Genomic DNA, 26,471 nt, shown 5'->3' with positions numbered 1-26,471 from the left:
TCTTAAAAAAAAGAAATTCCGGCCGGGCGCGGTGGCTCAAGCCTGTAATCCCAGCACTTTGGGAGGCCGAGACGGGCGGATCACGAGGTCAGGAGATCGAGACCATCCTGGCTAACACAGTGAAACCCCATCTCTACTAAAGAAAAAATAAAAAACTAGCCGGGCGAGGTGGCGGGCGCCTGTAGTCCCAGCTACTCGGGAGGCTGAGGCAGGAGAATGGCGTAAATCCGGGAGGCGGAGCTTGCAGTGAGCCACTGCACTCCAGCCTGGGTGACAGAGCGAGACTCCACCTCAAAAAAAAAAAAAAAAAAAAAAGAAATTCCACTTATTCAAGGAAACAAAGTCCCTTTAACAAAAAGTAACTGGTGGCCAGGTGCAGTGGCTCACACGTGTCATCCCAGCACTTTGGGAAGCCGAGGCAGGCAGATCACGTGAGGCTAGCAGTCGAGATCAGCCTGGCCAACAAGGCGAAATCCTGTCTCTACTAAAAATATAAAAATTAGCTGGTCGTGGTAGTGCACACCTGTAATCCCAGCTACTTGGGAGGTTGAGGTACAAGAATTGCTTGAACCCGGCCAGGCATGGTGGCTCACTCCTGTAATCCCACCACTTTGGGAGGCCAAGGCAGGCAAATCACGAGGTCAGGAGTTCAAGACCAGCCTGACCAACATGGTGAAACCCAGTCTCTATTAAAAATATAAAAAATCAGCTGGGCGTAGTGGCAGCCGCCTGTAATCCCAGCTACATAGGAGGCTGAGGCAGGAGAATTGCTTGAACCCGGGAGGTGGAGGTTGCAGTGAGCCGAGATCATGCCACTGCACTCCATCCAGTCTGGCGACAGCGAGACTCTGTCTCAAAAAAAAAAAAAGAAATTGCTTGAACCCAGGAGGCGGAGGCTGCAATAAGCCGAGACTGTGCTACTGTACTCCAGCCTGGGTGACGAAGTGAGATTCTATCTCAAAAAAAAAAAAGGAATCAGAGAATCATTTGAAAGACCTCTCCGGCGGGGCGCGGTGGCTCACGCCTGTAATCCCAGCACTTTGGGAGGCCGAGGCGGGCGGATCACAAGGTCAGGAGATCGAGACCACAGTGAAACCCCGTCTCTACTAAAAATACAAAAAATTAGCCGGGCGCGGTGGTGGGCGCCTGTAGTCCCAGTTACTCAGGAGGCTGAGGCAGGAGAATGGCGTGAACCCGGGAGGCGGAGCTTGCAGTGAGCCGAGATGGCGCCACTGCACTCCAGCCTGGGCGACAGCGCGAGACTCCGTCTCAAAAAAAAAAAAAAAAAAGAAAGACCTCTCATTCCTGGCATCTTACCTATCAAAAACTTACAGGTCAAGTATTTATTTATAATTCCCATGGCCTAGTCATTTGAATAGGTTTAACAAAATACTTCACTCTGAAAAGCTTTGCTTCATATTTTGTTTTTTACTTGTGTATTTTAATTTTTACAAACAGCAGAACAGCAGGCAGTCCCCCTCACCTACCCCACCTAGTTCATTTCCAGGTCATTGAATTAAAGTTCCTTTCTCTTCATGTTATCTCTAAGGTAGAAGTGGGTACAGAGGAAACCATGGACAAAGCTATGCTGACCTAAACAGCTACTTCCTGCCTTACAAGAGAACCAGGCAGTATGGGCTGAGAATGGGGAAGATGCTGTGATGCCTGAGAAGAGGCAGGACAGAGGCTCTTACCTCAGATGCAATGTCTCAGAGCATTCATTTAAGGTTGACCACCATGGGAAGATTGTGAGGGATGGGAAACAAATCCCTGAAACACCCCAAAGAGCTCTATGCTTTTTAAGTTTGTAGCATACACAGGTATTTTGACAAAGGATGTATTACCCAGCCTCAGAACCAATGACCATCACAAGTTTCTGGCCCAAGTTAAATACAGATACCAAGTCAATCCAGAGAGCTGTGTTTAACAAGTCGGCTTTTAGGTATGACTGGCACATGAAGTACCACCTGATCACAAAGGAAGAGGTACCACTAGGAGGATGGCAGATAGTCTAAAGCATGTTGATCTCACAAACTCTTAGCATTTTAATGAGTATTTCCTAAGAGACTACAACACTGACAAAAAGAGGAAATTATCACCATGCTGCCTGGGAGAAAGGGACTATCAGACAAAGAAATTCAGACACGCCTGTAATCCCAGCCCTTTGGGAGGCCAAGGCAGGTGGATCACCTGAGGTCAGGAGTTCGAGACCAGCCTGGCCAACATGGTAAAACCCTGTTTCTACTAAAAATACAAAAATTAGCCAAGCGTGGTGGCACAGGCCTGTAATCCCAGCTACTTGGGAGGCTGAGGCAGAAGAATCACTTGAACCCAGGAGGCGGAGGTTGCAGTGAGCTGAGATTGTACCACTGCACTCCAGCCTAGGTGACAGAGCGAGACTCCGTCTCAAAAAAAAAAAAAAAAAAAAAAAAAGAGAAATTCAGAACAGAACAGTTACAGGATCAACACTAAATTCTCCTCTTTGTATATGTGATTTAACAAAGTATCTCTAGATGATAAGTTTAATTCCAAACAAAGCTTGTGAGAATTTGCCTAATGGTCCTAGGTTCTTTTTTCCTTTTACCTAAAGAGTTTTACTGGCTCAGTTCTTGGCAGCCTCTCCAACAGTTTTGTTCAGGCCCTCCTATTTAGGAGACAAGATGCTGCTGACAAGACTTTTAAATGGAACCCTTACTCTCCCTTCCCTACCCCCTCCATTTCTTCTAGTGACTGAAACAAGTGCCCATATCAATATTCAACTAAGTCTAAGATAATTTTTCCCCTATTCGTAGTTCCATTCCCATGAATCTCTTCCACAAAAAAGTCAGACAGCAAGGGCAGAGCAAAGCAAGTGGGGGAAGAAGGCTCTCTTATCAGCATCTCTTACCTCTGTAGTGCTCCATTCTAGTGTGGTGGGTGATACCCTGCGATCGGAAACTGAGGCTCAGGATGTAACGAGGATCAGAACTGTCTCGTACCAGGAAAGAACCATCTGGTTTCCCTTTCAGCTTCATCTCTGCATCTTCCCAATTCATTGGCCCCCAATACCAACCACACTATCAAAGACAAGAAGCAGTCCACTAGTTATCAGGACAGAGAAATGTCAAAGTTTTCAGCACAATCTGTCTTAACATGGGAGAACCCTCTGCATTCTCTCCAAAACATTTTAATAGGTAAAAGCCACTTACAAGTGTCTCAACCATTAGCAATGAACATCACGCTCACTATACTTTTAGCCCTCCAAAGTAACAGAATAATAATTCTGGCCGTGAGCTGTGGCTCATGCCTGTAATTCCAACACTTTGGAAGGCTGAGGTGGACGGATCACTTGAGGTCAGGAGTTCGAGACCAGCCTGGCCAACATGGTGAAACCCCATCTCTACCAAAAATACAAAAATTAGCTGAGTTTGGTGGCACATGCCAGTAATCCCAGCTATTCAGGAGGCTGAGGCAGAAGACTCGCTTGAACCTGGGAGGCGGAGGTTGCAGTGAGCTGGGATTGTACCACTGCACCGCACTCCAGCCTGGGTGACACAGTGAGACTATGTCTCAAAAAAAAAAAAAAAAAAAAAAAAGGCTGGGTGCAGTGGTTTACACCTGTAATCCCAGCACTTTGGGAGGCCAAGGCAGATGGCTCACCTGAGGTCAGGAGTTTGAGACAAGCCTGGCCAACATGGTGAAACCCCATCTCTACTAAAAATACAGTAATTAGCTGGGCATGGTGGTGGGCGTCTGTAATCCCAGCTACTCGGGAGGCTGAGGCAGGAGAATTGCTTGAACCCAGGAGGCAGAGGTTGCAGTAAGCCAAGATCACACCATTGCACTCCAGCCTGGGCGACAAGAGTGAAACTCAGTCCCAAAAACAAAACAAGACAACAACAACAACAAAAAAAAAACAACAAAAAAGAATAATAATTCTACAATTATGTTACCAAAGACCCTACCAAGAAAAGAAGAGGGAATTGGGTCCGTTAATCAATCAAAATCAGCTTAGACTGTAAACATTTCTCCAACAACCTTTATCAGGTCCAAAATTTTTTCCCCAAATTCAATTTTATTATATCTCATGGAATTAACAGCAGTAGCACACTGCTTTTGTCACTGTAAATATGGAAGAAAGTAAACTATTCTTCCTCTAAAAACAATAAATAGGGACTGAGTATGGTGGCTCATGCCTATAATCCTAGAGTTTTGGGAGGCAGAGGCAAGAGGATCACGTTGAGCCTAGGAGTTCAAGACCAGCCTGGGAAAAAGCAAGACCAATCTCTACAAAAAATATAAATAAATTTTAGCTGGGCTTGGTCGTGCGTGCCTGTAGTCCTAGCTACTTGGGAGGCTGAGGCAGAAGGATCCTTTGGCCCAGGAGTTCGAGGCTACAGTGAGCTATGATTACGCCACCACCCCCTAGCCTGGGCAACAGAGCAAGACCCTGTCTCTAAAAATAAATAAACAAATAAATAAAAGTGTGCCCAGGTACAGAATTTAGCTAATGGGAGAAGTGATCCGCCAGTCCTTAGGTACCACCTACCTTCTCCAACTCTCGAAGGCTGGCTGCAAAGCTGCTTGAGTCAGGCCGATAGAGAGGACACTGGAGGTGCTGTGGGGGTTGGCTGTGCAGGGATTCAGCTGCTCGGATGGGAGCAATCCGGGGAAATGCATCTGCAGGGCAAGAAAGTGGTGGTCACTTGTTTACCCTCACTGCTCCCAACCACAAATAGACCCTCCCCCAAAAACAGAAATGCTAACTGAAGAGGGCAAGGCATTAGAAGCTAAGCTGGAAAGGGTAGAAGCCAAAGCAGTGGGAAAGAGCTGGATGGGCTGGAACAAAAAGCTGTGTGGCCTTGTGTAAGCTGTGAAGGATGGGTGGGGGCAGTTAACCCCAGGAAAGGGGAGGGGAGCTGCTCACTAACCTGACTAAGGTGACTACTTCAGGGGCTTCACCAGCCTAGAGCGATTCCAACTTCTCCCACCTCGAAGTGAAGTGCCGATAAGGCAGCCTTGGAAATAGTGACTCGCTTACTTGCCCAGGAAGAGTAATGATTTTGCCAGGCAAGTAGAAAACAAAGCTGATTTCATTCATTTTATTTCTTGGGTACTGGTAGCTGGCAAAGCAGGTGTGGGCTACTGAATGCTTGGTACTTATTTACAAGGCTGCAGTAAGTACTAAAAGCTTAGAATAACCACAGAACCTTGAAAACCAGCAACATATTAAACCTCACTATCCTGAAATTAAGGCAGTTTCTTAAGTGATATCTACTCAAGGATTGCAAAACAGTCTCAGCAGCAAAGAGATGAAAAATTCAGTAGTCTTTTATCCCTAACAAAAATCAGATTGACCTCCATAAAGAAAACGGGTTAGGAAAACCAGTTCTCGGCCTCATTTCCAAGGAGTCTGGTACAGCCAAGGGGAAAAGAGTTAAACTTTCTACTAAGCTATTATTTCCATAAATAGATTTCTCCCATCCTTCTATGGTACAAAGTATCACTTTGTACTCCCAACTCTTACAAGTCTTGCCTCTAAACTAAGCTAACCTGGGGCATGGGGTGGAGGAGGCGGAGGTAGGGGGAAAGACTGCAAGGAAGACCCCATCGGAGCCACAAGGACAGATGTAGGCAGCGTCCCACTGATATCATCTAGAAGAGAGAACAAAAGCAAGAGGTTCAGAAATGTGAGCACAGAATGAGCACGGTGAAGGCAGAGGAGAGGGAGAAGGACTATCAGGCTGCCCTCTGGGGCAGGATGGCCCAACCTTCACCCAGTCTTTTTGGACAGAGGGCAACAATCACCTTACTCTGGTTTGCTTTTGGAAAGCAGGGTAGTAAGGATATTCCTAATGCAGCCCAATAGCAGTGGGTTCAAGGCAAGATAAATGTAAATCGAATTAATATATGCACAGTATTATAGCATGCAGGTGAGACCCATTTAATTGCTTAGGGAGATGACGGGGTACTGAGAAAGAGCTAGGAAATAATTAAGTCATCATCGGAAACACAGAAGCATGGTCGGCCCCCAGCAAAGAACAAGTCCCTGGAGCTCACCCTCCCACTAGGCAAGAAGGAGGAGAGGGGAAGAAACTATACCTAGGAGGCTGAGGCTTCTTCTTGGAGGAGGAGGGGGAGTTGGAGGGTGTGGAGAGGTCAGGCCCCGCTGAGAAATGTCCACATCCACAAGCGACACAGTTTCACCTGAGGGATTCATGGAGCAAGCAAGTTACAGAAGCGCCTTGCTCAAAGCTGACACAGAAAGCAAAGGGAAGCAAAGGGCAAGCAGGCGAGGCTGGGAGTCTGCTGCTCTCAGAAAGCTCAAAACCTAATGCCCCGAGGGCTGAAATCACCCCAACACCAGGAAGTCAATTTTTAAATTCTATCATTAAACCTTGGCCCTGTTAAGGGTCAAGGATTCTTTAGGACAAAACCATGGGACTGACGGTGGAAAACCATCTAATTCTGATTCCGTCACTGACTTACAACGTACCCTCAAACAAGAGGTCTTCTTTATCCAATGGAACCCACACCATTTATTTTTTCAGAACTGTGTATCAATTTCTGCCTTAGGAAGCAAGCCAAGTGGCTTGTTATATGCCCAAATAGACATGGAAAGCAAGGGCCAGAAAACCTAAGAACTGCACGGTAAGCGGAATACAGATAAAGTTCCCAATGTTAGTCCTAACTTCTTCCTAGAGGGCAGTCCATATCTTAATTTTCCAGAGTATTCACGCATAAGAGAATCTACCTGAATAAGATATCTGTTCTTAATAGCTGAGGCTACAAAGGCCGAAAGTACAATTTATATTCCTAAAAATTAACTACTTTCACAGTCAGACAAAAGTCAAGTAATCTAAGAGGCAGCTTCTCCATAGGAAGTTGGTGGGAGGAGGCACATGGCCTCTCTTCTTCCCAGCATGTCATGCAGTTCTGTTCCCTGCCATATATAAGAGTCCTTGCCACCCAACTCAGTCTATTCCCTCTCCACTTGAGTCATGAGAGGATGAAGGGTATTTTATTAATATTAACACAAGCTGATAGCCAGGAATAGGGTTATTTTGGCAGGCCTGATCCACAGGTCAGAACTCAGAATTTCTCTAATTTAGCCCTTAGGGTGTTCCTTCCAACACCTTTTTTTTATTCAGGGCTGAATGAGTCCCTCGGCTAGTATTTTAATGTTTCCCCATTAAGAAAATGAGGTGACCAATATTTACCAGAAGGACAGAAACTGGATTTTCAGAACCTAAATACACAGTTTTTTTTACAAAGGTCTTGAATATTAATTAAGATAAACAGAAAAGCTCTTCTAAAAGTCATCAGTGAGACCCGGTGCAGTGGCTCACGCCTGTAATTCCAACACTTTGGGAGGCCAAGGTAGGCGAATCACTTGCACTCAGGAGTTCAAGACCAGCCTGGGCAACATCGTAAGACCCCGTCTCCACAAAAATAAAAAAATTAGTCAGGTATGGTGGTGCATGCCTGTAGTCCCAGCTATTCTGGAGGCTGAGGAGAGAGGATCATTTGGGTCTAGGAAGTTGAGGCTGCAGTAAGCTGAGACTGCACCACTGCACTCCAGCCTGGGAGACAAAATGAGGCCCTGTGTCAAAAATAAACAAACAAAACTCATCAGTGGAAGTTCTAGAAAACTGGTACCAGACTCACCACACAGCTTGGTAATTGAGAGGCTGGCTGCCCAGAGCAATGCAATGGGGCCAGGCAAGCGTGTTTCCTGACAGGCCAGAGTAGTCTAGACTGTTGGTAGGGCACTTAACATAAAGGATGTCATTCCAGAGGGCTGAGGCTGACCTGAACCTCAAACCACAAATGTAGGTAGCGTTCCTTTTTTTTTCAGACGGAGTCTCACTCTATCACTCAGGCTGGAGTGCAGTGGCAAAATCTCTGCTCACTGCAACCTCAGCCTCTCAGGTTCAAGCGATTCTCTTGCCTCAGCCTCCCGAGTAGCTGGACTACAAGGTATGTGGCACCATGCTCAGCTAATTTTTTGTATTTTTAGTAGAGAAGGGGTTTCACACCATGTTGGCCAGGCTGGTCTGAAACTCCTGACCTCAGGTGATCCACTCACTTCAACCTCCCAAAGTGCTGGGATTACAAGCCTAAGCCACTGTGACCGCGACCAGCCATGTTCCTTACTTTAAGGAGGAAACAACTATTAACTAGAAAGACATGCTATCACAACATAAGCTTTTTAAATTCTGGGCTTGGATAAGAACAGAGACCTCCTTCTCCACTACAGTAGATGTCTATACAGGTACCAATTCACTTGTTTTGACAGTTCACAGCAGTCTACCCAGCTGCAGGTCTCATTGGCCTGCTTAACATTTTCCTGGAAGCATCCATTCCCAAATCATATGTCTTCCAATCACCTTTTTGAGGGACATTATATCCAAAGGAGTTTGAGATTGAGATTTTTTTTTAAAGGCTTCTCAGTCACAACCAATGAGAAGTACTCAGTTTCTGAGACACAGGCAGTGTGGCAAAGCCCCACTTTTCTACAGCTTATTCATGCAGGAGCTTCACATGTGACTGACATAATAGAAGGTCTCCATCTCTGAAAAAGCTCCCTACGAAATGAGAAGGCAGTTACCCATCATCCAAAGGAGATTCTACAGTCTTCCTAGTTTAGCAACTGTGTTCCCTGCTGCAAGAGGGCAGACTTAAATTAGATACAATAAAGAACTCTAACAGCTGCAGGAACTGCAAGCCCCTAAAAAGACAAGAGCTCATGTAATCCCCTCTGCCCAAAAAAGTCTTCAAAAATAGACCAGATAATCATGGATCATTTTTATGAGATAACCCATGAACTCCCTTGGAAGCAGAGACAGAAACTGTATGACTTCTAGAGAGTCTTTTATGCACTGTAAGCCCATAAATTTGTAATTCCTAGTTTTAATTTATATGTGATTACCCTGAGCTAAGCACTGCATAACTGCTAGGGCCACCCAGGTCACCCAATTACCAACAAGCAGCCTTTACCTCCAACTATAAAGCATCCAAAGTCAAGAACACATTCCATACCATAAAAATAGCCTCATCTCAAACCCACTAAGCATGGAATGAAGGAAATAACTGCAGACACGCCTACAGCTCCCTGTGACGCATCTGCAAGTGTTTCCCAACAGGTCTCAGAACACCCCTGTTTTCAGATGTCAGAAGACAGAAAGATATTACCCTTACCTGTGAACAGGGGGCTGAAGGAGACTGGAGAAAAGGCACTTTGAGTTCTTGTCAACCTGGGTTTCCTAGGGAGTGAGAAAGCAGAGAGGGAATAGAGGGGAGAAATGAACACATACGCATTTAAGTCACCACAACACTCAGTTCCAGATGCACTGAAAAATAAAGCAAACCCTAGTCGTTGTCAGCAACACTCTTGTAATAAAGCATAAAATAAAGGGGAAGAAGGAAATAATTAAGGCAATTCCTTAAATAGCTTTGGCTACAGAATTCACCAGCCTACAAAGCAATGAGAAATCCCTTTGGAGCTCACCATACCCAGTACATTAAAAGAGTAAAACACCTTGAGTGGTAATTAGCAAGTCCATTTCAAGAGGAAGGAAGTCTGATGCAGAGCTGACTTCCATCTGGGAGCCAAGAAAAAGGCTCTTGACCTGAACAGGCACCACCTCAGAGCAGATTTTCCCTCTGGGCTTGCCTGTAGGATAGGTCATTCCAAAGTGAACCAGGGAACAGGTTCTGACCTGAGAATAGCACTGTAGGATGCACATGCAGTCTTCAACCTTGAAGACCTCTGATTTCCGCACAATTGCCCCAAGGCATGAGTCAAAGCCATCAGCTAGCTACTAAGTGGGCCTCCTCAGATTAGGGGCTCTGCCTAGCACCCAAGAAGAGGGCCCATTCCTCTCTCTGAGCTGCCACTCACACGGCCCTCCCCATGACTTCTTGATGCTGTTCCAGGCAACCAGTCTGAAAACCCAGATCTTTTGGTGAATATACCAAAGATCACTTCTTACCACACTTTCAAGTGGCTTTTCAGCAATAAATGAAAGAAACTCAAAAGACTCCAATGAACACATTATGGTCGGAAGTGTGTTAAACTCAAAAAACTCACCTCAGAATGACTGAACTTGTCGAGGTGACAGAAATATAATATATGCTGGCCGAGCAGTGTCTCACAAGGTCAGGAGATCAAGACCATCCTGACTAACATGGTGAAACCCCATCTCTACTAAAAATACAAAAACTTAGCCGGGCGTGGTGGTGGGCGCCTGTAATCCCACCTACTCGGGAGGCTGAGGCAGGAGAATGGCATGAACCCGGGTGGTGGAGCTTGCAGTGAGCTGAGATCGCCCCTCTGCACTCCAGCCTGGGCGACAGAGTGAGACTCCGTCTCAAAAAATAAAAATAAAAATAAAAATAAAAAATAAAAATAAGAAATATGCTATATGCTGGCTGGGCACGGTGGCTCACACCTGTAATCCCAGCACTTTGGGAGGTCGAGGTGGGCAAATCACAAGGTCAGAAGTTCGAGACCAGCCTGGCCAACATGGTGAAAAACCCCGTCTCTACTAAAAATACAAAAATTAGCTGGGTGTGGTGGCGTGCACCTGTAATCCCAGCTACTCAGGAGGCTGAAGTACGAGAACTGCTTGAGCCCGGGAGGTGAAGGTTGCAGTGAACCAAGATCACGCCACTGCACTTCAGCCTGGGTGACAGAGTGAGACTCCATCTCAAAAAAAAAAAAAAAAGGAAATATGCTATATGCTGATTATGGTAGAGATTATGATGACTATATATAAATTTGTCAAAATGAATAGAGCTGGACACTTAAAAGGGTAAATTTTGCAATATATAAATTATATCTCAGGCCCGGTGCGATGGCTCACACCTGTAATCCCAACACTTTGGGAGGCTGAGGTGGGCAGAATGCTTGAGCCCAGGAATTCGTGACCAGCCTGGGCAACATGGTGAAACTTTGTCTCTACAAAAAATACAAAAATTAGCTGGGCGTGGTGGTGTACACCTCTAGTCCCAGTTACTCAGGAGTGTGAGGTGGGAGGATCACCTGAACCTGGGAAGGTCAAGGCTGCAGTGAGTCATGATTGAGCTGCTGCATTCCAGCCTCGGTGACAGAGTGAGACCCTGTCTCAAAAATAAATAAATAAATAAATAAATAAATAAATAATATTTATTTATTATTTTTTTATTTTTTTATTTTTTATTGTTAACAATAAAACAGACTTAAAGAAAATCCTACCCCAGAATTAAGTGTTTGTCTCCTAGCATTGTAGCTGGCTCACCTTCCAAAAATACTCTTACCCAAAGGTCTAAATAGAACTTAAACTCTTTTCAACTATAAATTGCACCAATAAAGAGGGGCAAAAGCAAAGAAAATCCAAAATGAAATTCTATTTTAAATTATTTGATTTCAGAAGATGTTTATGCATTTATGTTTTAACATCGATGTCTGAGCTTCTCAGAATTCACTTCAAACAAAATTCTAAAACCATACCATGAAGATCTTATTCAGAAAGAGCTGAAACCCTGGTCCGTCTTTCTCTTGACCTAGCTTTACATTCCCTTGGCAACCTCTTCCGTACTTGAGGGGTCTGATGATCACGCTCACTATGAATATTCCACCCACAGCACCCACAGGAGAGGTGGCTACATAAAAATAAGATACGGCCACACAGTTGCTTTGCTCATAAAAGTGGCTCATGACTGCAGCTTAGTTCCAACAATCCAGAGGACTGGAATGCAATGTTAATTCCACTGGACATGAACTTTAGGACTGCTGAAGAGCTTCCAAGCTGATTTTTATTTGATAACTTGTGGGTACAACATTAAACCCAGCAAGTAGAAACCTAAAGCACTGGCCTTTCAAAAGGTTCACACCTCAGCCATTTGGCCGTTTGCCTCTTTTCAAAGGAAGCTGCATTACTCTGCCATCTGCCCATGCTGGGGACGAGTCTCTTCAGTGCCAAGCACTGAAGAACGGCAGGACCCAAATGCACACATCTTGCGGAGGCCTTCTCACTTCAGCTCATCTTCTCCCCCACCCCCGGCATTTTGAAGAAGAAAAATCATAGTTTCTAGGATCTAGAAAAAGAAAAACATCTGAATCCAGGGAGAGCTGTTCGAGAGTGCCAGAATGGTTTTTCCTGGCAAATAAGGGGGCTTCATAGCTGGATGCTTGGAAAGGTAAAAGGTCTAAAGTCTAGGAGGCTTAAAAGGCTACTAATAAATAGACATGCTTCTTTCTCTCTTTGGGAAGACAAGCCTAACTACAAACCCAACGCAGTATCTGTCTCAAGCGTCCTGAGAGCATTATAATGGCAGTCATTCATGAAACAACCAATCTAGATGACTATAAAAAAAAAAAAACAACAAAGCAAGGTACTGATTAACATAAAATTGAGGATGGTGGTTACCAGGGGGAGGGATAAGATGTAATTAGAAAGCAACACTCTTCAAAGGTACTGATAACATTCTATTTGTTAAGTTTAGTGAAGGTACCTATGCTTGTATTTTATTATTATTAAAAGACATACACTTTATACATCCCCTTTTGTACACATGAACCATTTGGAATGATAAAAGGCCATTCTAAGCTGACACACTATATTTTGGAGAGCAATATAATGGAATTTCAGATAATATTTTAAACTAACCCTCTATACTACATTCCCATGCTATTTATTCTTCCCCAGATCACCTCAACAAGCATTAGGGTGCAAAGTTATACCCCTGTAACTTTGCCAGTAGGCCACTTTCATCTTAGCAGCAACAAAGACTGGAGGAGTAGGGTGGGATAAAACAGCATTTGGTGGGCTGTGCTTCAGGTGACATAAAAGGACAGGGCAGAAGGCCTCAGGCAAAGGTCTTTGAGACTAGCAGTCCTTTGTGTCAGCTAAGTTACTGCCTATGCTGTAGGTAACAAAAAAACAGGATGCCTCTGTCCATTTCTACCCTGCAAATTATTAACTGTACTACAACAGATTTATGGGATAAAGGAGTTAAAAGCATTAGATTAGACAGAACAACAACACATAGACGTAACCATTGGCCGGTTTTCAAATTCCTTGAAACCTAAAATAAAAACAGTGAAATAATAATAACCTATTTGCCCATAAGTGCCCTGTACTGATGCCCTAAGACTTACACGTCCTTTTCTAAAGTAACTTCCAAATTAGGATGTCCAAATACCAGATTTTACGGCTCCAATGTACCTCTGCCCCTGCTAAAGCACACAGTGCCAAGACAGCCAGCCTGTGCCATTTCCAACACGTCATAAGCCAGTGTCTGTTCATGTGCTACAGGCACAAAAACCATGTGTTCATTTTTAGTTCCAATACACAGACATCTGTGCAGCAAGGTCAGATCCAAAACTCCATCATAAACCCACTAAAGAACCTATAGAGGGAACTTCCAGGGAAAAGCCAAGAGGCACGGTCCAAGGTCTAAAACCTTAGAAATGATGTTGGCAGAGAGAATGTTAAGGAGTAAGAAGCACGGCACGGGACTCAAATGGACAGAGATTTTTTTTAAGCCCAGGAGTTCATTCTAAAAGAGAGCTGCCAACCGCAACCACTTCATGGAAAAAATAGTTAAAAAGATCAACATTGTGTGGACCCAAAACCCAAACATAAAATCAGAACTTCCTCAACACACCATAAAATCATTTTGCTCTCAGCATGTCATGCTATTACTCAAAAAGACCCCTTTAGACCTGAAGACCCAAGGATACAGTGAAAAAGGTTTCTCACGTCTGCCAGGTCTGTCCACGACAGCAGGGCCCCAAATGGATGCCAAAGCAGCCTGCCTCTCTTTCCAGAATTCTATCTTTCCACCCCCCACCAAATACATAGACAGGAAACCACCACAGAACCGTCCTCCATTTCTCCACCTCACTACCATGAAGACGGCCAGTAATAGCCTCATTTGTTAACTTGGTAAAAAACTAATGTTGAAAAGTGAACAAGGTACCTATTTCCAACCAAGTGTGTATTACATGATGATTCAAAATGGTCAGATCAAATTAGATCTCTCACCAAATCCAAAGGAAGGCAATCAGTTCAACATATGAGAAACAGACATGGGAACTCCACTGGTTTTCCTGAAATAGCAATGCTAGATTACACTGAGGACCACAGGCATCAAGCCCAGCTCTTTGAATTCCAACATATGTGTGTTATAAGCCCTAGCCCAGTTCCCCAGAACAGAAACCTGATTAGTTGCTGGGCCCATTTCTTTCTTTCTTTCTTTTTTAAAGAGATGGAGTCAGCCGGGCGCGGTGGCTCTAGCCTGTAATCCCAGCACTTTGGGAGGCTGAGGTGGGCAGACTGCCTGAGCTCAGGAGTTCGAGACCAGCCTGGGCAACACGGTGAAATGCAGTCTCTACTAAAATGCAAAAAATTAGCCAGGCGTGGTGGCATGCATCTGTAGTCCCAGCTACTCGGGAGGATGAGGCAGAAGAATTGCTTGAACCTGAGAGGCGGAGGTTGTAGTGAGCCAAGATTGGGCCACTGCGCTCCAGCACGGACGACAGAGCGAGACTACGTCTCCCAAAAAAAAAAAAAAGAGAGATGGAGTCTGGCTCTGTTGCCCAGGCTGGAGTGCAGTGGCACATCATAGCTCACTGTGCCCTTAAACTCCTGGGCTCAAGTAATCCTCCTGCCTCTGCCTTCCAAGTATTGGGACTACAGGTGCGCACTACCACACCCAATTGGTGAACCCATTTCTTACCTCGCTTAAAAAGAGTTATCTAAGTTGGCCCGGGGGTGGTGGCTCATGCCTGTAATCCCAGCACTTTGAGAGGCCAAGGCAGGCAGATCACCTGAGGTCAGGAGTTCAGGACCAGTCTGGCCAACATGGCAAAACTCCAGCTCTACTAAAAATTAAAAATTAAAAAATTAGCCGGGCATGATGGTGTGCCCCTATAATCCCAGCCACTGGAGAGGCTGACGCAGGAGAATCGCTTGAACCCAGGAGGCGGAGGTTGCAGTAAGCCAAGATTGCACCACTGCACTCCAGCCTGGGCCACAGAGCAAGACTCCACCTCAAAACAAAAAACAAAACAAAAACAAATCTCTAAACTAACTCATACTACACTGAAGACAATATATCCATGTAGGTCCACTTACTAGACTCAAAAGCAACTAAAAGGAAGTTTTGCTTAGTGCTAAAATGTGGGAATTGTTAAACCTTCTAAAATGATTGTAGGAAGGCAGATGTTGAGAATAGCAAAGGGAATTATGCCCAGAGGTTACTGTAAAAGTCCCAAATTGTACAGCAAAGACTGTAGAAGCCCATAATTAACTCCAATCAACAATGAGGACAAAGGCATATACCCTTTGGCAAAAGACTGAAATTTCTCACCACTTCCAGGTCCTACCAATCAAAACAAGAGAAAAGCTAAAAATCCAACCTCATCCTCCCACTATTGCGGACTTAGGAGGTGCAGATCCACAGAAATCACAACTACCCTGGCCAGACTCACCAAGTTTCTCACAGCTGCGAGGCTGCCAGCAAGACTGGCACATAGTAAGCTGTGGAAAAGCTCACAAGCAGCACCAAATCCTAAGCATTAAAAAATTTACCAGCTCAGTCTTATTACTTATCTTCTAAAAAGCACAAACTATTCCATCTAGATTTCTTCTCAACAATCTATTCTTATAAGGACAGGAACAAGACAGTCAACACTCACCCATTTTACAGATAGGGGAAAAAGGGAAGCATGAAGACAACAAATTTGGTCATCTCCCAGCTGATGTTGGAGTTTACATGGAATCTAGACTTTCACATTCTCTATACAGCATGCTGCCTCCAAACAGCAGTCAACTAAACGTTTATACACAAATACCTAGCTCTTCTCCAATTCATCAGAAAAAGCCCTTGGACCAAAAAATGTAATTCTCCAGTGCCCTGAACTAAGCTTCTTTGCAAAGCTACAGCCCAATTTGCTCTGCGGCAGAAATCTGTATTGTGCTTAGTGTGAGGGTTGGTGGCAGAGCAGCCAATGACCATTAAATTCTGCTTCCAAAGGCAAAAAACCGTATAATGTTATATGCCTTTTCCTCTTCCTAATCTGTTAGACGTAGCAGCTAATTTCACGCCACACCTCGTATTTGGCATCTCTGGAATCTCAGATGAACTCCTGGTCAACATGGAACAAAGGCAAGACAAACCACAAGAAAATTAGCAACCTATCCTGTATCATTACCCATAGCTTTAATCCCGCCCTCCCCTGCATCTGATGAAAATTTCATCTGTGCTGGTAAGGGGAGCATTGAATACAGAGCCTACCACAAAAAAGCTGTTTCAGCAGCCACACACCAAGATCTGAACTCCCAGCATGAATTCACTAGGAGGCAAAGGCAGAAACACTGGCCTACCTAAAGGGGCAACACACTGATTTCTTCAGAAAGTTTGGATTTGGCCTGATCTCCAAGACGAGTCCATGGCACAGCTGTTCAGAAAGGGCAAGAAAGCCAAATCCACCCAACATTTTCTTCTTGGAGTACCCAAGTTCCCTTGAAAAGAGAAGTCCATGAATGAGTGGTTCCCAGTCAGGATCAACTGGGGAGCTTTTAAAAAATTCAAACTCTTAGGCTTTTCAAAAAGCTCCCCAAGTGATCCTAGTTCACGGTAAGGTTATCAATTTATACCTGTTCTTTAGCTTTGGTTTATGGCTGCCAGTATGTCTCAAGAATCCATCACGTAAACCACAACAAAACCAATTCCAATCTTTCTGAGAACCTGCTCAAAGAAGTACAAACCACAATGGCAGTTACCACAAGGTTAACTCATTTCACTAACACCAAAGTTGACAGTTTTGTAAACCAACGCTACAGATCTAACACTGGATGCCAAAGATCAGTCCACCCCTCAGAAATGCAGGAAAAAAACTCAATGTCTACGTTTGGAATTTTCATCAACTGGCCTAGAACTCATGTACCTGTCTCTACCTTGTCTATGTCTTACTGGTAGTTAGAATTCTCAAATGGCCTTGAGAGAGCACAGAACTATTTTCTCGAGACAGGCTCTCACTCTGTCAGGCAAACTGGAGTACAGTGGCATGATCACTATTCACTGCAACCTCCGCCTCCTGGGCTCCAGTGATCCTCCTCCTTCAGCCTCCCAAGTAGCTGAGACCACTCCCGGCTAATTTTTTATTTATTTTTTGTAGAAATAAGGGATTTTTTTTTTTGTAGAGATGGGGTTTCGCATGTTGCCCAAGCTGGTCTCAAACTCCTGAGCTCAGGTTATCCGCCATCCTCGGCCTCCAAAGTGCTGGGATTACAGGTGTGAGCCACTGTGCCCAGTCTATTCTCTATTCTCACAGACAGTGGTCAGCACCCAAATTTGATATGCCAAGTTCATCTAAGGGAACAACCAGGAAAACATTAAAACTTTGAACAGATGTCCAATTGATTGCTGGCCTACAACTGCATTTGAAGATTCTCCTGTCATTTGCATGCATGAGTGTGAAGGGGGGTGCGGTGCTGCTACACAGAATAAGCAAGGCGGTCAAGATGCAACACCAGCTTTTTGCCCCAAAGGCCAAACATTTCCAGCAATCTCCCTTCCAGGGATAATGGCACACAGCCGCCTTGGAAAACCTTAAAAAGCTATGCCAGGGTGGGGATGGGGGGATGGTCTGAAACCATCTTCCAACAAGAGATGCAAACCAGCTCAGAAGTGTCATGGAGTGTGCACTCTTTAAGAGTGAAAGCTGTTTCCACAATTAGCTCTGACCTTATGCGAGATGTTATCACCTTTGGTACCAAGTCTCTGCCTCCTCCTGAAGACCCTATCTTAAGAACTGTCAGGATCGCGGTAGCAATAGATAAAAAGGGAAACCTAACAAGAAAAGGAAGTTTGTCGGCCAGCCCCCCGCCGGTCTCACCTCCCCGCGTCCAGCTCCCGGCCCGCAGAACCTCCCATGTCTGTCAGGCTCGCAGCTGAAGCAGCCAGCTCTCCAGAAGGCCTCTTGCCGTTCCCATCCCCACCGCCGGAGCCACCGTTGCAGCTCTTGGTGCGAAAGAGGCGACTGAGGCGGATTTTGAAGGAGCCCTTCCGAGAAGGACCCGCGAGTGGCCGGAGGGGCCCGGGAGGAGGCGGGGGTGGGGGAGGTTGCTGCTGCTGCTGCTGCTGCTCCCCTCTACTCAGGCGCCCCAGAGGGACCAAGTCCTGCAGCGGGAAGGGCACCGGAGGTAATTCAGGGCCTGGGGGCTGCAGCAGAAGCCGGCCGCCCCCTCCTCCTCCGCGACCCGGGCTGCTGAGCTCCTCTTCCGAGCAGCTGTTAGTCTCCAGGCTCTCGGCCTCCGATTCCAAGCCCTCCAGGACTAGCAGCGCATCGCTCGTTTCCGTGGGGTCCTCCCCGGCCTGCGGGGCGACAGCAGGCGGCTGGGGCTGGGGAGGGGGCGGCTGAGGGGGACACGGGCACGGGCAGCAACCCCCACCGACTGTCTTGACCCCCGGCCCTGCCGGCTGCCCGAGCCCCAGAGCCGCCAACTGCGCCTCTAGTCCAGCCGCCGGGCCCCAGGTCCGCTCGAGCGCCAAGCCCGGCGGCAGGGCCTTGGGGTCCAGGGCACAGCGGTGCCGGGGACACAGCAGTTCCGAGGGTCCCGGCTCCGGGGCCGCCTCCACGTCCTCCTCCTCCGGCGGCCGACCCACGTTGCGGAACACCATCAGCTGCGGCGGCCGGGAGCCCCGCGGGCCGGGCCGCGCAAGGAAGGGTGGCGGCGGGGGGCCATGGCCCGGGGGCGGCGGCGGCGGGCCTGGCTCGGGGGCCGCCTCTCCATAGCCAAGGAGGCGGCTCAGGACGCGGTACGAAGCGGCCGCCGCCGCCGCCTCGCCATCCCGGAGCTCGGCCCCCTGCATCGGGGAGAGGGAGGGAGGAGGGCGGGCGGCTGGAAGCCGGGCTGGGGTGGGGACTAGGCCGGGCCCGGCCGGAGCCCCGCCCGCCGCGGCCCCCGGAGCGACAGCGCTAACGGCCGCCGCGGCCTCTGCCTCATAGAGGGGGGCGGGGGACGCGCGGAGCCCAGCGCGAGCCCAGGCCGCGCTCTGCCACCGCGGAGCACCGCCCCCCAAGGCGACGTCACTTCCGGAAGGGCTTAGCCACGCCACTTTCCCCAGGGCGTGCTCGCGCTGGCCTCCACGGCGAGTGACGTCGCGCGCGCCCCCGGCCGCTATTGGCGGTGAGCTGTCTGTCGGCTGGCGTTGGTCTCCTTTCCCAGCGCTTGCTTTTCACTTCCTGGGCGCCCAGGCCCAGGCCATCCCATTCGGTAGAATGGAGAGGCCTTGGAAACCATGGTCTGGTCCTGGGAGAGAGCCGCTGGCCTTGGAAGCACATATGGTTCTCCCACCTATGCCACTTTGCGATGTGTGACCTTGGCTGAGTCATTTCATCATTAATCTGTATCTCTCTCCTGGCACCCAGTGAATGTTTGTGGAATCACTACATGAATCGTGTTCTAGACCCAGTGCTGTACTGATAAATGTGTAACAACCAGCCGTCTGGGGGGAGAAAGGGAATGTATGCACATATATAGGTACATAAATTTGTCGTTAAGTTTTACTGACATAAAGGATGTGTAGTTCACAATTTACAAATAGTAGCAAATTGGCAAATTCCATATAACTTTCTCACAGAATGCTTTCATTGATTTTTGCCAAACTCTGATATAGGTAGACGAACTGTGATTGCAGTTGACCAAGGAGTGTAATTGTAAACGTGAATGTTGGTTGATACGAGTGAAAAAGACAAAACGTAACCGGATTGTCAATGATGGGAGCAACTTCTTTGCTGAGTCAGAAAACGGTTTCAAATACTGGAAGAATATTTACTCAATTTTTGTGCTATTCATAATGTAACGGGTACAGACAACACATTAAGTTTTTGTTGTTGTTGTTGAGATGGAGTCTTGCTCTGTTGCCCAGGCTGGAGTGCAATGGCGCGATCTTGGCTCACTGCAACCTCTGCCTCCCGGGTTCAAGCAATTCTCCTGTCTCGCTCCAGGTAATTTTTTGTATTCTTAGCAGAGACAGGGTTTCACCATGTTGGCCAAGGTGGTTTTGAACTCCTGACCTCAGGTGATCCACCCACCTCGGCCTCCCAAAATGCTGGGATTACAGGCATAAGCCACCATGCCCGGCCTTCTTATCTGTTATATAGGGATAAGGATTGCAACTTTGCTTACTTGCAGGCATGTTGTGAGGATCAAATAAGGTCAAGCTTTTTGTGTGGAGGAGGTGAGACTGGAGGCAGGGAGCCCACTGAAATAGTCCCAGTGGGAGATATTGAGAAATACAAGGGAAAAGGAGGAAGGATTAGCCGCAGAACTCAGTGACTTCAATACCTGAGGGTGCATTGAGGGGAAGAGGGTGGAGGGTTGAGTCCTGCAACCAGAGGGACCTTTTCAGAATGGAAGTGTGTTCATAGCCTGTGATTATAATTGCTCATGGTTTCCCAATGTTCTTAGGCTAATGTGTGATCTTGTGATCTGACCCCTGTGTGATCCAACTCCTGCCTCTCTAGCCACATCCCCCGCTAAGCTCCACCTTGTTCTCTCTTCCCTGCATTCCCATCAGCCTTGCGGCAGGCTCCCACACATGTGGGCATTGCATAAGCTATTTCCTTTTCTTGCAAGACTTTTCTCTTTTTGCTTAGTAAACTCCTACTCATCCTTCAGATTGAACTCACTCCTCACTACCTTAGGGAAATCTCCCTGCCTGGGCACTTCTTCCTCCCCAGGCTCTGAGATCATTCCTTTGTTGCACTTACTTGCACAGGTGTAATTTGCAATCTGTCTGTGGGGTCAGTTGATTAAAAGCAGTCCTCCCTACTAAACTGTAAATTCTATGAGGGCAGAAGCCATGTTTGCTTTTTTGCCCCTTGTGGACTCTCCAGTGCCAAGGACAGTGCCTCGAATTGTTGTTCAACCTTAAGCCCTGTGAGAGGCTCCTGAGACAAATTCTGCACAACAGAATTATCTTTCCTCACACATAAAGAGACAAACTGAAACTCACTGAGTTATTTAGCTAGAGTCACTCAGTTCAAAAGGATGCAGTGAAAATCAAAACCAGTTCTGACTCCAGAGAGTTCATTCTCTTTCCCTGGCTGCCTCTCAGGTGTCACTCAGGTTTCTGAAGAAAAGAAGAGTGATTGAGAGGGGCATGTTTACTCACGTCTGTAATTCCAGCACTTTGGGAGGCCAAGGCAGGTCGTGGATCACTTGAAGCCAGGAGTTTAACGCCAGCCTGGGCAACATAGCAACACTCTGCCTCTACAAAAAAATTTAAAATTAGCCAGGCATCGTGGTGTGCCCAAATGTGGTCTCAGCCACTCAGGAGGCTGAGGCAGGAGGATTGCTTGAGCCCAGGAGGTGGAGACTGCAGGGAGCTGAGATAACACCACTGCACTCCAGCCTGGGTAACAGAGCAAGACCCTGTCTCTATATAGATAAATGAATAAAATAAGAGAAATTGCTGTAGAATCACACAACACCTGAGGCCTAAGAAGACTACCCAAGATCCCTAGCTTTCTGTCTGAGAAATTCTCTGGCCTCAGAGCCCATTACAAGCCGATTACAGGCAAAGTCCGTGGCTCTTCATCGCCCTCTGCTGTCCAGCTGCTTTCCTGGCCACAGAAGAAGCGGACTATGTCGGTTATCTGGAGTATCTCTACTTGCACAGAGTGCACAGAGATACAGGGGAACACCCCCGAGCTCTTTCCAAGGCATGGCAAGCCAGGGGGTAGACTTTTCCCATTTCCATAATTGTCCGTTTCCGTAGCCCAGATCCTGGAAAAAACATTGAAAGTTAAATTCCAAGCAAAGAAAATGTATCTTTGCATTTGTATGACTTGAATTTGTGTTGGGTTTTTTGTTTGAGACAGAGTTTCATTCTTTTTTTGTTGTTGTTTATTTATTTATTTTTTATTTTATTTTATTTTATTTTTGAGACGGAGTCTCGCTCTGTCGCCCAGGCTGGAGTGCAGTGGCCGGATCTCAGCTCACTGCAAGCTCCGCCTCCCGGGTTTACGCCATTCTCCTGCCTCAGCCTCCCGAGTAGCTGGGACTACAGGCGCCGGCCACCGCGCCCGGCTAGTTTTTTGTATTTTTTTAGTAGAGACGGGGTTTCACCGCGTTAGCCAGGATGGTCTCGATCTCCTGACCTCGTGATCCGCCCGTCTCAGCCTCCCAAAGTGCTGGGATTACAGGCTTGAGCCACCGCGCCCGGCCTTGTTGTTGTTTAGATGGAATTTCGCTCTTGTTGACCAGGCTGGAGTGCAATGGCGCTATCTTGGCTCACTGCAACCTCCGCCTCCCAGGTTCAAGCAATTTTCCTGCCTCAATTTCCCGAGTAGCTGGGATTACAGGCATGTGACACCACGCCCAGCTAATTTTGTATTTTTGGTAGAGACAGGGTTTCTCCATGTTGGTCAGCCTTGTCTCGAACTCCTGAGCTCATTGATCCGCCTGCCTGAGCCTCCCAAAGTGCTGGGATTACAGGCGTGAGCCACCGCGCGAGCCTCAGAGTTTCATTCTTGTTGCCCAGGCTGGAGTGCAATGGTATGATCTCGGCTCACTGCAAACTCCGCCTCCTGGTTTCAAGTGATTCTCCTGCCTCAGCCTCCTGAGTAGCTGAGATTACAGTCTCATGCCACCAGGCCCAGCTAATTTTTTTGTTTTTAGTAGAGACAGGGTTCCACCATGTTGACCAGGCTGGTCTCAAACTCCTGACCTCAAGTGATCCACCTGCCTCAGCCTCCCAAAGTGCTGGGATTACAGGCGTGAGCCACTGCACCCTGCCAAATTTGTGTTTATTGAGCTGACTTTATGTCTAAATATACCTCTTTCACTGAGCACTATAAAAGTGGTCCTCAGCCGAGCATGGTGGCTCAAGCCTATAATCCCAGCACTTTGGGAGGCCAAGGTAGGCGGATCACTTGAGCCTGGGAGTTTGTGACCAGGTTGGGCAACAAAGAGACCCAATGTTGTGAGGATGTTGTGAGACCTCGTCTCTACAAAAAATAAAAAAAATTAGTTGGGCGTGGTGGCATGCACCTGTAATCCCAGCTACTTGGGAGGCTGAGGCAGGAGAATCTTGAGCCCGGGAGGCAGAGGTGGAGTGAGCTGTGTTCATGCCACTGCACCCCTGCCTGGATGACAGAGTGAGAGACCCTGTCTCAAAAAAGTAAAAATAGAAAATAAGTTGGGCACAGTGGCTCATGCCTATAATCCCAGCACTTTGGGAGATTGAAGTGCTCAGATCACTTGAGTCCAGGAGTTTGAGACCAGCCAGGGCAACAAGGCAAAACCCCATCTCTATCCCTCGCCAAAATATATATATATATGTATATGTATTTACCCAGGTATGATGGCATGCACCTGTAGTCTCAGCTACTTGGGAAGCTAAGGTGGAAGGATCCATTAAGTAAGTCCTGGAGGTGGAGACTGCAGTGAGCTGTGATTGTGCCACTGCACTTTAGTCTGGGTGATAGACGCTCCAGCTTGGGTGACTGAGCAAGACCCTGTCTCAAAAAAAAATAAAAAAGTGGTCCCTACAGAGGAATACTAGTTAAAAACTTTTATGAAGGATGACGTAGAGAATTTAAGGTCTTGGCCAGTCACGGTGGCTCACGCCTGTAATCCCAGCACTCTGGGAGGCTGAGGCTGGTGGATCACCTGAGCTCAGGAGTTTGTGACCAGCCTGGTCAACAGGGTGAAACCCAATCTCTACTAAAAAATACAAAAAATTAGCCGGGCATGGAAGTGTGTGCCTGTAATTCCAGCTACTCAGGAGGCTGAGGCAGGAGAATCGCTTGAATCCGCTAGGTGGAGGTTGCAGCGAGCTGAGATCGTGACGCTGCACTCCAACCTGGGTGACAGAGTGAGACTCCATCTCAAAAAAACAAAGAGAATTTAAAGTCTGGCACAGTGGCTCACACATGTAATCCTAGCACTTTGGGAGGCCAAGGTAGGAGGATCACTTGAGCCCAGGAGTTCGAGACCACCCTAGACAACATAGTGAGACCTTGTCTCCATAAATTCTTTTTTTTTTTTTTTTTTTGAGATGTTCCGTCTCTCTGTTGCCCAGGCCGGAGTGCAGTGACGCGATCTCGGCTCACTGCAACCTCTGCCTCCTGGGTTCAAGCAGTTTTCTGCCTCAGCCTCCCGAGTAGCTGGAATCACAGGTGTTCACCACCATGCCTGGCTAATTCTTTTATATTTTTAGTAGAGACGGGGTTTCACCATCTTGGCCAGGCTGGATCTTTTCTTCTTTTCTTTTTTTTTTTTGAGACGGAGTCTTGACCTGTTGCCCAGGCTGGAGTGCAGTGGCGCAATCTCGGCTCACTGCAAGCTCCACCTCCCGGATTCATACCATTCTCCTGCCTCAGCCTCCTGAGTAGCTGGGACTACAGGCGCCCGCCACCATGCCTGGCTAATTTTTTTGTATTTTTAGTAGAGACGGGGTTTCGTTGTGTTAGCCAGATGGTCTCGATCTCCTGACCTCGTGATCTGCCCGCCTCAACCTCCCAAAGTGCTAGGATTACAGGTGTGAGCCACTGTGCCCAGCTTTTTTTTTTTTTAATTAGCCAGGTATGGTGGCACATGCCTGTAGTCCCAGCTACTCAGGAGGCTGAGGTGGGAGGCTCACTTGAGCCTGGGAGGCTGAGGCTGTAGTAAGCCATGATCTCACCACTGCCCTTCAGCCTGGTGATAGAGCGAGACCCTGCCTCAAAACAAAAAAAATGATAAAGAATCCAAGGAATTTCTGAGATTCATTTGGTCATTCAACAATGGGCTAGGTTTGGGGATGCAGTAATAAATGAGACAGACACAATCCCTGCCCCTCTGGACTTTGTGGTTGGTCTAGTTAGTCTTAATCATGCCACTTTCTGAATATATGAGCAAACGCAAATAATTAAACATCTCCGAACCTGTGTTTCATTTGTAAAAATGGGTCAGTAATAATCCCCCCTTGACATGGCTATTGTGGGGAATTAAATGAAAACTTACATGTAAAGGTACTTAATAAATTCTGCAGTGCTATACAAATGTTAGTTAATACATTTTTTCCCAAGAAGCTTTTCATGATAATAACTTAATACATTTTTTCCCAAGAAGTTTTTCATGGTAATAAGTTACTATTGTCTTCACCCAGTGTGAAGTAACCAGCAATAAATAACAGTAACCAGTAATAAATACCAAGAAATGGAATAAATCACTCTCAGAAAGGCCAAAGAAAGAGCTATGGATGTGCAATACAGGTTTCTGCTCCCAGCAGTACCACTAACTGGCTGGTTGACCTCATGAATGTCACTTTCCCTTCAGTGTTTTAGTTTCCTAATTTGTTTAAAAAAAAAAAAAAAAAACCGTCTGGGCTGTGGGCCCTGCTAGTTTGCCATCATAGAGATTCCCCTGGGGGCTTGTCCTCTAGCCCCCCCGTCCCCACAGCCTTGGCACTCCCACTCAGGTTGCACAGCACAATTGTTCTTTGCAAGGCTGGGCACGGTGGCTCACACCTGTAATCCCCGCACTTTGGGAGGTTGAGGCATGCAGATCACCTGAGTTCAGGTTTCAAGATCAGCCTAGCCAACATGGTGAAACACCATCTCTACTAAAAATACAAAAATTAGCCAAGCGTGGTGGCGCACGCCTGTACTCCCAGCTACTTGGGAGGCTGAGGCAGGAGAATCACTTGAACCTGGGAGGCAGAGGTGGCAGTGAGCTGAGATTGTGCCACTGTGCTCCAGCCTGGGCAACAGAACAAGACTCTAAGAAAAAAGAATTGTTGTTTGCAGAGGTCAACTGGAAAGCAAGGGACATTTTTGGCAACCACCACTCATCCTTCCTACATACACTCAATGATCTTGGACATCAAAGGTTCAAGACATTGGGGGTTTGGAGGGGGTTCGAAGGGAAGAAGCCAAGAGATGGCCTGTGCCTGCGGGGCCAGATTGCCTCGTGAAGCAGGAAGCCCATCATCGATGGAAAAGTGATGGGTGGGCAGGCAGGAGCTTTGTTCTGTGGCTTCCCCAAGAATCCATGCCCTTCCGGATCCAAGGAGGCTGGCTCAGACAGCACTGACTCGGGGCCCCCCAGTTACTGTGCCTAGCTGCAGGAAGGAGGTGAGGGGTAAGAAAACAGGAAAAAGCAAGAGAGAGTAGCCACAGTTTTCATGAAGAAAAGGAGAAGGAGCCAGGTGCGGTGGCTCACACTTGTAATCCTAGCACTTTGGGAGGCTGAGGCAGGTGGATCACTTGTCAGGAATTCGAGATCAGCCTGGCCAACATGGTGAAGGCCCCGTCTCCACTAAAACATACAAAAAAAAAAAAAAAAAAATTAGCCGACCATGGTGGCACATGCCTGTAGTCCCAGCTACTCAGGAAGCTGAAGCAGGAGAATCGCTTGAACCCAGGAGGCAGAGGTTGCAGTGAGCCGAGATCACGCCACTGCACTCCAGCTGGGTGGACAAAGAAAGAATCTATCTCAAAAAAA

At 47.0% G+C, this 26,471-nt stretch overlaps 1 protein-coding gene across 4 annotated transcripts in view; it reads right to left on the bottom strand.

The window, feature by feature from the left end:
- SOCS7 (suppressor of cytokine signaling 7) overlaps positions 1 to 19,048 on the bottom strand; it is a 57,175-nt gene extending 38,127 nt beyond the window's left edge. Inside the window, exons 1-6 of one of the 4 annotated variants that reach the window (XR_002518131.2) lie at positions 17,870 to 19,025; positions 9,181 to 9,245; positions 6,082 to 6,186; positions 5,533 to 5,634; positions 4,529 to 4,659; positions 2,888 to 3,056 (exon numbers count right to left, since the gene is read on the bottom strand). Coding sequence is in view for 3 of the 4 variants with exons in the window: in XM_009190457.3 (XP_009188721.4) it covers positions 2,888 to 3,056; positions 4,529 to 4,659; positions 5,533 to 5,634; positions 6,082 to 6,186; positions 9,181 to 9,245; positions 17,870 to 18,846 (1,549 nt within the window). In the remaining variant the exon portion in view is untranslated. Of the gene's footprint in view, positions 1 to 2,887; positions 3,057 to 4,528; positions 4,660 to 5,532; positions 5,635 to 6,081; positions 6,187 to 9,180; positions 9,246 to 17,869 lie in introns of all 4 variants that reach the window. The other 3 variants (XM_009190457.3, XM_021929136.2, XM_021929137.2) reach the window with 3 other exon arrangements.
- Positions 19,049 to 26,471: the final 7,423 nt, after the last annotated feature.

Source organism: Papio anubis, chromosome 17 (genome assembly GCF_008728515.1).
Source record: "Papio anubis isolate 15944 chromosome 17, Panubis1.0, whole genome shotgun sequence".
Classification (NCBI taxonomy): domain Eukaryota; kingdom Metazoa; phylum Chordata; class Mammalia; order Primates; family Cercopithecidae; genus Papio; species Papio anubis.
Note: the sequence above shows the minus strand (reverse complement) of the source record. Positions and strands in the feature narration are given on the sequence as shown.